The 12,846-nt window shown below is 37.2% G+C and overlaps 1 protein-coding gene across 2 annotated transcripts in view; it reads left to right on the plus strand.

The window, feature by feature from the left end:
* Window positions 1-2,221, plus strand: part of LOC122078680 (putative potassium transporter 12) — a 28,575-nt gene extending 26,354 nt beyond the window's left edge. For both annotated transcript variants that reach the window (XM_042644771.1, XM_042644772.1), the window contains 3 exons: window positions 161-275; window positions 396-650; window positions 793-2,221. In XM_042644771.1, the coding sequence (XP_042500705.1) occupies window positions 161-275; window positions 396-650; window positions 793-1,835 (1,413 nt within the window). In that variant the 3' untranslated portion in view covers window positions 1,836-2,221. The remainder of the gene's footprint in view (window positions 1-160; window positions 276-395; window positions 651-792) is intronic.
* The last annotated feature ends 10,625 nt before the right edge of the window (window positions 2,222-12,846 follow it).

The following is a 12,846-nucleotide window of genomic DNA, read 5'->3' on the forward strand; positions in this document are numbered from 1 at the left end:
TGCTTATGGTTCACACAAAACTATATGCATATACACTTGTTTGGATATATGTGTTTATGACCAGAAAAAAAGAAAGTTCGTATGATCAGCCCCACAAACCTGGATGGCAATGTCCACTTATAAGTTATAATCTTATTTGAAATCTATTTGGTGCCCACAGATTGCCTTCACCTGTGTCGTGTTCCCGTGTCTTCTCTTGGGTTACATGGGCCAAGCTGCATATCTAATGAAATTCCCAACTTCTGCAGAAAGAATATTCTATGATTCTGTCCCAGGTGAGCGATATCGGTCGTTATATTCAGTTATGTCGTGGCTCAACTATAGATAAATGCTTTCAGATATTTTTCATTTCGTTGTACTAACTGTTGTAATATTCAAATATTTATGGCAAACAGATGGCCTTTTCTGGCCAGTCTTTGTGACAGCCACGCTTGCGGCCATGATTGCCAGTCAAGCAATGATATCTGCAACATTTTCTTGCATTAAGCAATCCATGGCCCTAGGATGCTTCCCAAGGATGAAGATAATTCACACGTCCAAGAAATTCATGGGTCAGATCTACATTCCCGTCATCAATTGGTTCCTGATGGTCATGTGCATTCTAGTGGTTGCCACCTTCAGAAGCACAACAGATATAGCCAATGCATACGGTTAAGTACTCTCTCAAGCTGGCTTGTTGCGTGCAGATCCTCTGTCTTGTCTGATTAACATGAGAATGATCAGGTAGCAACTCCTATAACACGCACTTAATGCCAGTGAATCTTACGGACATACAACAAAATTTTCTTGCAGGCATTGCAGAGGTTGGCGTCATGATGGTGAGCACGACCCTGGTGACACTTGTAATGCTTCTAATATGGCAGACCAACCTGTTTCTGGCTCTGTGTTTCCCACTTGTATTTGGGTCAATAGAGTTCATCTATTTATCTGCAGTCTTGACAAAGATCAGGGAGGGTGGCTGGCTCCCACTTGCTTTTGCTTCTTTTTTCCTTTGTATAATGTACATTTGGAACTATGGGAGTGTGCTAAAGTACCAGAGCGAGGTCAGGGAAAAGATTTCCATGGATCTTCTTCTTGACCTGGGGTCAACACTTGGAACAATAAGGGTCCCAGGGATTGGATTAATATACAATGAACTGGTTCTAGGTATTCCCTCAGTATTTGGACAGTTCCTAGTCAGCCTTCCAGCCATTCATTCGACAATTGTTTTTGTCTGCATCAAGTACATTCCAGTCCCAGTCGTCCCTCAAGAAGAAAGGTTTCTTTTCAGAAGGGTTTGTGCAAAGGACTATCACATGTTCCGCTGCATTGCCCGTTATGGTTATAAAGATGTCAGGAAGGAAGATCACCATGCCTTTGAGCAACTTTTGGTTGAGAGCCTCCAGAATTTCTTGAGAAAGGAGGCTCAAGATATTGCGTTAGAGAACCACTTAACAGATGAGGTTGACAATGATTCAGTGAGGTCTAAGGAGACTCTGGTCCTGGGTAATGAGGTCGGGGAGCTTCAGGTTCCACTGATGCAGGATCAAAGAACAGAGGAAGGGGCCTGTAGCTCAGGGGAAGCCATCTCCATGTTGCCAGCAAGTGTCATGTCCTCAGATGAGGATCCAAGTTTGGAGTATGAACTTTCGGCCCTTAGAGAAGCCATGGATTCAGGATTTACATATCTGCTTGGGCATGGGGATGTGAGAGCAAGGAAAGATTCTTGGTTCCTTAAGAAGCTGGTTATAAACTATATTTATGCTTTCCTGAGGAAGAATTGCAGGGCAGGAGCAGCAAATATGAGAGTTCCTCACATGAATATCATGCAAGTTCGGGTAACTTATATGGTTTAAACTGGATAATGCTCTCATGTTTGAGTTCTTGGGGAGGTCTGTTTTCATCTGGTGTAAGCCATCTGTAACTGTTTCCCAATCAATAACAGAAATTGAAAAGTTTAGGAAGAAAAGAGGCAGTTGTAGTCTCAGTTGCTAAATGTGCCGTATATTCTCTACACCTGTTAGTATCAGTCTCCGGATGACTTTTTTACACTGATATTCTTCTCTTGGAGAATGTTAAAGATGGGTGACAGCATGAGACATGTTATGAGGATCAACATTAGCAGGAAAATGTCTGCTTTCTGTGTCAAACATGGAAGCTTTCTCTTCTCAGAATCTACATATAATGCAGCTTAATATTTGAATGAAGTTATAACCGAAATTAGGTTTCAGGAGACTGGAAAGCAGCAATAGCTATGTTCTTTCTCAATTTAGATCTCATGTGCAGGCCATCCACCATTTGTATCATATGTGTGCATGGGGATCTTTGATTGTCTTTGTAAGGAAGTATTGTTTCCATGGACCATAGAGTGGGTGGCCAAACTTGTCTGGCTGTTTGAACCTTCCCCCTCCATGCTCTGGTGGTCATATTAATCATCTGGACATATGGCCTTCTAAACTATTGACTCCTTGATGGAATATTCAAGGAGATCAAACTGTATAAACCTGTAAATGTCCAGTCCATTCTATTTGATTACCAGAAGATCTGTTCCAGTTTTTATAATGCTTCATGGATATTAATTAATCCACAAGCTATTTAATATTCTACCATAAACTGTATAATTTTCCCATCACAGAATTAGTCCTGGAAATCTGCCATTAAAATTTCCTCCAAAAACCTTTTGACATAACCTTATTGTGCCAACACTGAAACACCTTATTCATGAACAAAATGGGACAGGTCAAGTTTAACTGAAACACCTTATTCATGAACAAAATGGGACAGGTCAAGTTTAGATTAGGTATAGTCAGGTTCAAAATTCAAATTATCCCTAACATGCATTGAAATTGACTCCATTTTTACCCTTGGGCTTGAACAGTAAAACTGGACAGGTTCGAAGGGTCTTTTTCGTTAGCAAAAAATAAATAAATACTAACTTATTTCCTGGCCACTAGTTTTTTTTTTGGGTGAATGGCCACTAGGTAATTATAGGTTAGACAAAAGGGTTGCATTAAATACTAAGGGATATCACATTGTTGCCAGCCAATACTTCTCGGTAGTGAGAGAAATTCTTCTCCTCAGAACCAGTCATTTGGTAAACCAAATATGGGTAGTGAGAGAAATTCTTCTCAGAACCAGTGATTTGGTAAACCAAATATGGGTAGTACTTTGAAGTTTCTTGTGAAGCTCGACACTAATAATTAATAGGTTACACAAAAGGGGTTGCATTAGTTGGTAGTGAAAGCAATCCTTTTCCTCAGAACCATTAATTTGATAAGTCAAATATGGGTAGTACTTAAAAGTTTCTTGTGAAGCTCTAGACTGGTAATTATAGGTTACGCAAAAAGGGTTGGATTAAATACTAATAGAGGGATATTACATTAATGCTTCCCAATAGTGAAAGCAATTCTTCTCCTTAGAACCACTGATTTGATAACCAAATGAGGGTAGTACTTTGAAGTTTCTTGTGAAGCTCTAGGCTGTTAGATGTGTTAGAATTATAATGAAAAAAAAAAAGCATACCTAAATCCATAGTGTTTGACAAAGAACTAAGGCCCTCTTTGGTATCATTTTTCTTTTTGATTTTTACTTCAAAAATCTTTTTTGGGTGCGTTTGGTATTATTTATGAAGCCTATTTCTATTTAAAAAATATTGAAAAAACACAAAAATCAAAAAGAACTTGGAAAGCCATTTATGATTTTTCATTGAAAACCATTTGCAGTTGTTTTTATGCTAAACATTAATAAGCACGTGTTTATACTTCCCAAAATCCAGGGTAAAAATGTCATTTCGTTATATTTTAAGAAAAACAAGAAGAACTCATCTATGCTCCATCCCTACCCTCAACCACCGGCAAACTTGTTCTCCTCCTTGCAAATCTGTCACTTGTGGCGATGGGAGTTATTCCCGGTGATAGACTAGTGGCAGTGGATCCCCACTTCCGTTCTTTTCTTCTCCTTCCATCAATCGATTGCAGCCTTCTTCTTTTTTCTTTTTCTTTTTTTCTTCCTTTTTTATAAGGATATTTTCTGCAGGTATTCAGATCTACAAGTGGAAGAGAAGAGGACCGACCAGCTACCCACTAGCCGTGACCAACCGCACGTAGCAGCCACGAGTGTTGGCCCTTGAGGGTTGGCCGCAACAAGTTGCAAAAAGGGCCCTTGGGCTATTTGCGGTTTCAGATCTAAGTAGATATGAAATCATTTGAAAGAGAGAGAGAGAGAGAGAGAGATGAGAAGGGTGAATAAGAAGGGGGAGGAGAAGGGACAGGGAGGATAAGAGGGAAAGAAGTTGCAGCAAATTACAGAAGAGAAAGTGGAGATTGGAGAAAGAGAGTTATGAGGAAGATGGGTGAAGGAGACATCTCTTCACTCATTTATTCAAAAACCCATTTTACACATAGGGATACCAAATCTATTTCTCACCAAAAACCATTTTAATTTAGTAATTACTAAACCATTTTTATGTTTTGATAAAAAAAATGGTTTTCATTAATGCTTTTTGTTAAATAGACAAAAATTGAAAAGAAAAATGATACCAAAGAGGACCTAAATCCATAGCTTTTGACGAAGAATTCTCCACATTAGGTTTTCCTCCACTATTGATCTTGTTTTCACCTTTTGAATAGGTTGACTAGAAAACCCATTAACTCATTAGGGAGATCACTTCGCGTATTGAGCTCCATCCAACTAAGTCCATCAGTCAATACCTTCCATTAATCCATACCTATATATCGATGTGACAATGCCACTGATATGAAATATGAAATAGCATATAGACTTCTCAACTGAAAATGATAATCTAATTAAGTACAAAATTCAAACACTCCAAGTCTCACTATCACATGTAACGTATAGTCATTGAAAATTTAGGGAGATTAAGGGTTTCCATGAACTGTTGTTGGTCCAAAATTAGGATATTTCCTACTTTGAAACCTTTGCTTGTGTGTTTTGATTTCTGCTTATCTGACTTCTTGTGAGGGTGTCCAATCTCTCATGTCTTATCTATTATTCACTATCATCATCATCATCATCATCATCATCATCATCAAGTGCTGGATGGTACGGAGTCACGGTCCACCTTTGAAAAAAATAGGAAATTGGATTGGTGAATCAATCGATTTGGATCAAAGTCAGTGATTTATGATTGATATTGATTTCGGTTGATTCCAAACAGTCGATTCATGGTAAGAAACTCTAGAATTTATGAATTCTCATATTTGAGGACCGATTTTAACTGATTCTAACAGAGCCTGAACCCTAGAAAAGAAAATTCATAACTAAATGGTCGATTCAAATTGGGCCAATTCATTTTTCTTTCGATTTAATCCCGATTGCCAGACCCCTCCTCAATCCACATGTTAATATGATCAATGGGAGGAAGCAATACTTATCCTTCTTGAAAGTTTGGAAGTAGAAGCAACACATAGGACAATAAAAGAGAGATAGGGGAGATGGTTGGGCACACCGCTAGCTTTCTTAGAGCTAGCAGCTCAACCAATAGGGGAACTAGGATGCTAGGGGTATGGGAATCATTTTCAAAGGGGGGAGAGAGAGAGTGTGACACCTCAACAGTGTGCTCGGACTTTTTCTTAAGAAAATAAAAAAAGAAGTCGACATCAAGGATTATAAACTTGGAATCTAGATTGGAATTTGAGTTGGAACTTGGAATGATCCCCATTACCTTAGAATCGGCTCCTCATATTAGGGATTTAATTCACCAATATCAACTATAAATGTATCATATTGGCCAATTCATATTGATCATGTATCAGCATCAGTCACAGCCGATACTAATCATTCAATACCAATTCTTAAAGCCCTACCTTATATCTAAAGCTTAATGACCTACATCTAAACTCCCTAGAATCGGCCACTCCAGATCGTTCGAATAAACCGATTCAATTCCGATTTAAAAAGAAAAAAAATGGTGTGGCACAAAAAAATTTAGATTCTTGACTTTGCCTGAATTCCATCCTCATACATAAGAATCCCACCAAACAGATGTGTTTTGACTTTTAGACACCTTTGTAATCTAATATCTTTTGCTTTGACTTTTACATTCAGACTTGACTCCATTCCATTTTCATAATATAACAATTCAAAACTTTTCAAAACCCTAATGCTTGAAATACAAGTTTTTCTTTAACAAAAAAAAAAAAAAAAAAAAAAAAGCTTTTGAAATTTTGATCCTACCGATGTGATATCACAATATAAATCATATGTTACATAAAATTTTTGAATCTTTGTGGGAATCATATATTAGAATATGAATCCAGTTTTTATGTACAATCGTGTATTTCAATCGTTGTATAAGGACGAGATGGAAGACAAAAGTTTAATAATACATCCCATTTTCTCCTCCATCAGATAGTTGAAGACACGAGTTAATGTGTACAAGTATCATCGTGCATAAAAACCTTTTATTATAAATTGAGATTTAAACTATTAATAATGCATCCCCTTTTCACTTTTTTTTTTATAAACTTTTATTATAAATTAAATTAGAAATACTAATGAGCTGAGTCATATTACTTAACACTCTTTTTAAGATCGTAGACGCTTCTATGATGCAATTAGGTGTTTTGCCAATTGGCCTCCAATATATAACAAGCTATTAACTTCCTCAGTAACCAGGCACTCGTTTGAAAGCACAAGTTGGCCACTCAAGAGGGCTGAGACACTAAATCATACCACCTGAAACTCTTTTTCAAGACCACACATGCTCCTATGGTGCAAGTGGGCATTTGTGAATTGGCCTCTAAGATTAAAGCAAACCACTAACTTCTTGAAAAATCATACACTATATATTTATTTTGGGTAGAAATGGACTTGATTATTAAACCCCTTCGAGAACTTATAACACATTATGTATAATTTTCATAACCCCATGTCACCATGTGGTCCACCGATTTCACCTCGAGTCTTTGATTGATTTGTTTGGCTTTATAATTGGCTCAGATTGAATTTGGATCTCCTATATGTATGTTCATTTGGACATACATTTGAGGATCCTGACACCTTGCCTTTCTGTTTTTAGATATGACAGGTTTTAAATCCTCACATGTACATCCAGGTGAATGTCACGAAATAGGAATTGCAAGATCTGAATGTGAGACCTTGCAACAGTTCAGGTTTAGTGGGGACCCACTGGCCACGAGTTAATTGACCGTTTTATTAACTTCAACAGCCACCTCAGTTCTCGTGGGGGGTGATGGATGATGATGGGGTTAGTGATGGACGTGGACGCATGGACATGGAGTCATCATGGAAGCCAAGCGGCGGAAATAGTTAAGTAGTAATCCACTGAGAGAAACAAAAAGCAAACACGTTGCATCCAACTTCTCCAGATTTCCTTTCCAGCGGCTGGAGAGGAAGTCTTAAATAAGGGAGAGGGTTATCTGATCAGCTAGTGCCTATTGGTGTCTATAGAGAGAGAGAGAGAGAGAGAGAGAGAGAGAGAGAGAGTTTAAGTGACGGTCACTCTCACTCTTCTCCCTCTTATATTCTCATTATCTAATACGCTTATCATCAGCTGAGTTTTTTTTTAGGTAACATTATCATCAGTTGAGTGGGGCGATGGGAATATGGGGAATACTCCCGATTTTGCTTTCTTTTTTGTCTATAATCATTCAAGAACCATGGTTTTAAATATTGGTATCATATTGGACAATGTATCAATATGTATTAGTATCGGTATTAGTATTGGCATTAGTATTGATTAGTGATGGGGATGTTCACTATCACTTCACTACTCGTCACAAAGGGTTTTTTCGCATATCGATAAGGTTCCGCTAAAACAATTATAAAGGTGGTCTTTTTTATGGGATCGAGCTCCCTGACATGCTATGGAGTGTACACTAGTACCTCCTTGTGTCTATATCTCTCTTCCCACAATAAGAAGCATATATGTCATTTCATACGAAGAAGGAGAGATAGGGAACCAGATCCTCTCCAACCTCTGAGACGTTGAACATGCACTTGATGGCTAGAAGGACTTGGGGGTGTGCGCCCATTTGTTGGGGTGCATGTCCAAGTCCTTCCAAGTGTCGGATGTCGCACTAGGCATTCTAACAGCTGAAGAGGATCTGAATCCAAAGAGATAGAGACAAGGAGGCACTAACATACATTATTCAACCTAATAGCATCCCTTTTCATATGGAAACAAAAAACACTGCTAGGTTGCTTGGATCTTGTGCCCAAACAAATGACAAGAAATTACCATGCCATCCCCTATGAAATTAAAGAAAAAAAAAAAACTCATCCGGGCAGATGCTCCTGCACACATTTTCATTGACCCCACATTGATGCAAGGGCTACATGACCAGACAATGAAAAAGGAAAAATATACCACACTTCCATGTAGCCAACCGCACTTAATTGAGTTTGTACCAATTTTTACATCTATTTTTCTTTTGCTTACCTTGATCAGATCTGGGTACCAAACTCAATTCATGTTGAGATATGGTTCAAACTCAATTCAGTTGAGATAAGGTTGAGTTGTTATTGTGGTTGTTATACATATATATATATATATATATGTCTATAAAGGAAAAAAGATCTCTACCTGGCAGCGCCCCCCTATGCCCTCTCACAAGGGGCTATGAAATGACCGAGGGCCCCCTTGTTAGATGCTCCTCATGTGCTATCCCTTGGTTGGGGCATTGGCACAGGCTGTAGCCGTTGCGAACAACCTGGCAATGATCCTTAGTCCATATGAAAGAAACGACCTTTTGATATGAAATCACACTAATATATCGATAGTGACATGTACCTTGTTACGAAATAAGAAGTGCATACAAATCAATTTAAAAAAAAAAAAAAAAACAAGAACAACCCAATGCACGAGGTTCACGCTACTATAAGGTCTGTAAAGGGCAAATGTATGCAACCTTATCCCTTGCTTCGTAGTAAAAATTGTGAAAATTGACTTTTTGATCTGAAATCACACTAATATGATCAAATCAATCAATACATATCGATATCGATAGTGACCGATACCTTGTTACGAAATAAAAAGTTCATTAAAAATTAAAAAAAAAAAATCAATGCATGTGGTTAACACTATTATAGGGTCTATAAGGGGCAAATGTATGGAACCTTCCCCCTTGCTTCACAATAAAGACTTTTTTCAAGTTTTGAACCTATGACCAACATATTACAATAGTGCCACTTAACCTACACACAAATCAATGTCAAGTGATAATGACTTAAAAGGACTGAGTGAATTCAGCCTACGCACCTCCTTTCATTACAACAATAACAACAACAATATACAAAACCTTATTCCAACTTAATGGGATCAATTACATGGAGATTCCAAATAAAGATAAGCACGAAAATCCTTGCAAAAAGCTTGACGAGTTATATAGAACTTGAACCCAGTTAACTAGGGTCAATTTGATTTCTCATGGGCTTTTCCTTTTGCATGGTCTTTTTAAGGGGCCTGTGGGAACATCTTAATCATGGATTATATTATGATTCCATTAGAAATCCCCACTCACGTGAGGTTACCACTTTTTTAACATCAGATTTGACAACCCCTACCACCCTCTTCACCCCACTCAGCCACTTGTGTTGTTGGGATATGAAGGAAATGAACTCTTAGTGCTCTTATCACTCTCCCCCATTCCTCAAATCTCAAGACCGCAAAAAACAAAAAGAAGACAAAAAATTCCTTATCTCATGTGGATGTGAGAATATGAGGTCCCTTTCCATCTTAATACACATTAGCATATGCTTTTTCTTTATATGGGTTCTTCAATTCCTGGGTCCATTGGAAATGTGCACCTCCTCCCTCTTTTCCTTTTCCCCCTTTTCTCCCTTTTCTCCCTTTTTACCCTATTTTAGTAATTCAAGACTCAAGATTACTCAAGACTCAAGACTTGTTAAGAGATTCTAAAAGTCTCACATGAACGGATTGAATTCTTTTATGGCGTAACAGGGTGTTCAACGTGCATCCAACGGCCATAAAGGTTTAGACACGAAGTTCAAGGCAGTCCATGCAGTACAAGGAGTTGGATGCACGCCAGATACCTTGTTGCGTCACAGAGGATCCAAGACCTCACATGAACTGACTCCCTAAACTAAAATAGGCGTATAATGGTTAACATTTTGGATTTTTTTACGCTTTTACCTTTTGACCTTTAGTTCGTATCGATATATCGATATTAGATTGGTCTAGAATCAATATCACCGTGATTCAAACGATTCAATACTGCTTCCTTGAACCATGGATGGAGAAATAGAGTGGATCATGTACATGGTAATCTTGTTTGAGAGTTGAGACCCACTCAAAGATCCTCCAAATCAAATAAATATGACACCAACAAGGATCAACAAACTCAATGATTGGATAACTTACTTTAGTGATCAAACAACAATTCTTAATTTAAGGGTAGTTGCAAAGTTCAAGACTTAAAGCTTAAAGATAAGTACTACTAAACTCCTTTTGAATCTTGGATTAGTGAGCCCTACCCAAAAGGCATTCAATAAAATTATTGAGAAACTATCCATTAGCTTAAAGCAATTATGAATCCAGTACCTCTTAGCTTAGGAGACCATAGGTGCTGAAAATGGATCAAGGTTATATCTTTGTTACTCTTGGCTGATTTCTATACAATAAGAAATAAATCATTTTTTGATTGATGCATTGATATTGTATCAATGTTGGTCTCTGGTGATACTGATAGATATTGACTAATACGATAATATGATACCGATACCTTGAACCATGATTAAGATCCTATCTGCTGTTAGTGTCCGAGTCAAGCCGGAATTAACTGGAGCTCATCTGATTTTTAAGATGATAAAACAGAATTGCCCTGTTTACCAACCCACAATTGTGCAATAACTTGGCCGAGTCAACTCAGTATGTTGGCAACTTCTTATTATGAATATATTTTGGCCACATAATGGAAGTTAACACCATTGGTGGACAGTGGATGTGCTTTCTGCCAAATATAAGTGCTTGTTAATTTTGGAAGTATACTATAAACAGATATTTCTTGTACATCTGATTCATTCTTTCTATACTTAGCTATTATTATTTATAAATGGGAAAGTCTCTGAATCTATAACATATGCCTTTTTTATTCATTTTTTTCAATGGGGAAAGAAAATATAATAAAAGAGATTGGGTTTCCTATCTGACTGTGTAGCATCAACTATTACCTTATGCTTGTGCCTTTTTTTCTTCCACAAATAGGAGACAGATATATCATTTCATAGGAAGGAGGAGAGAAAAAATGAAAGACACTAAAACCGATAGAATGCACTAAGCATTCTAACAGCGTTCTTTCTCTTAAAATAAAATATTTTTATGTGATAGGTGAAGGAAAAGCCTTAGGTTATAGAGAGACCTTTTTCCTAAATAAATATCAGAAAGGGGGAAAGAACATTCCCTTCACACGGCCCCTACGCCAGACAGAGTGCGGAGAAATGATGTCCCACCCTTGTGAAACCCAAAAACACCTAGCTCCTTGATGCCCATGTGTTGTGCGTCCCAACACGAAGGCCACATGACTGGGGAGCGTTCATTTCTCCCACTGAGAATTAGGGATAGGGACATCACTATACCTCAAATTCTAATGGAGGAATACGCAAAACAATTGTAACCTTACTATTTTGCATTTCTAATTAACATTTTCTCCTTCAATAATGAAGGTAAATCTTGCCATTTTACATGTCTACAAAAAATATTTATAGTATTTAATAATGACATGACAAATCAGCTGAAATTATTTCAAAATCCATTTTAACCCTATATTAAATAGCTTTAGGGTGGAGATGTAAATGGATCAGATGTGATTGGATCCAAATATCACCTGATCGAATATAGATACCCCTAAATTAATATAGATCGGATGTGATTGGATATAAATGTCAGATCATATGCAATCCAATCCGGATATCCCCTGAACAGATAAGGATATCCTAAATGGATATGGATACAAATTGATGGGTTTTCAACTATCCATTTACTTTCATACTCAGTACGGAAGAGTGATCAGATTCATTGGGAAGGCGCTAGTAAAAGGAAGGGCAGACCTAAGATGACTATTACTGAGGTGGTACGAAAAGATATGCAAATTATAGAGCTCGATCCTAGTATGACTTCGGATAGAGTTTTGTGGAGGACAAAAGCTGGTGTTGTTGACCCCTATAAGGTATGTTCCCATGATGTGTCTCTATATTCTACGATACCCTCTAAACTTTTTTCTCCTTTTAACTTATTTTTTATGCTTCATTACTTTCTATTATTTTATTGCATTAGATCCATGTAGTCTACTCCATTCAGTTGGGATAAGGTTATGGTTGTTGTTGTTGTTGTTGTATTTGTGTATCTTGGACACTCCTCCCTTAGCAGATATGATTTACTCTCTATTCATGCGTCTCAATTGTCTTAGTTCTATTCATCATTCTCTATTGTCAAATCATATAAATTATGTTCCAGATTATCGCAATTCAGATTCAAATACTCTCTAACCTGATACGGATGCGAATCAAATTCGAATTTTCGACTACCATTTTATTTCCTACTTTTATAAATAAGACAAATGACAATGTAAAGAAACAACTTCTTATTTCACTATCTGTGTGACAACAATATGCACCCAATTCTACTTAACAACAAAAGAAATGAAAAGAAAATAGTAGTATATCTTATGTTATTACTTTCACAAGTAGAATGGAGTACATCAATTTTTAAAATTATCCACTTTAACTGAATTGATTCTTATTAGGTATGTAAGTAAATTATTGAACATTATTAATTAATATAATATAAGTTCAGTGGATTTCTAACTGGAGATCATTAGAGCACTCCCATGAATCATGCATCAGTTTGTTTCCATTTAATTAACCCAT

Source organism: Macadamia integrifolia, chromosome 5, assembly GCF_013358625.1.
Source record: "Macadamia integrifolia cultivar HAES 741 chromosome 5, SCU_Mint_v3, whole genome shotgun sequence".
NCBI lineage: Eukaryota > Viridiplantae > Streptophyta > Magnoliopsida > Proteales > Proteaceae > Macadamia > Macadamia integrifolia.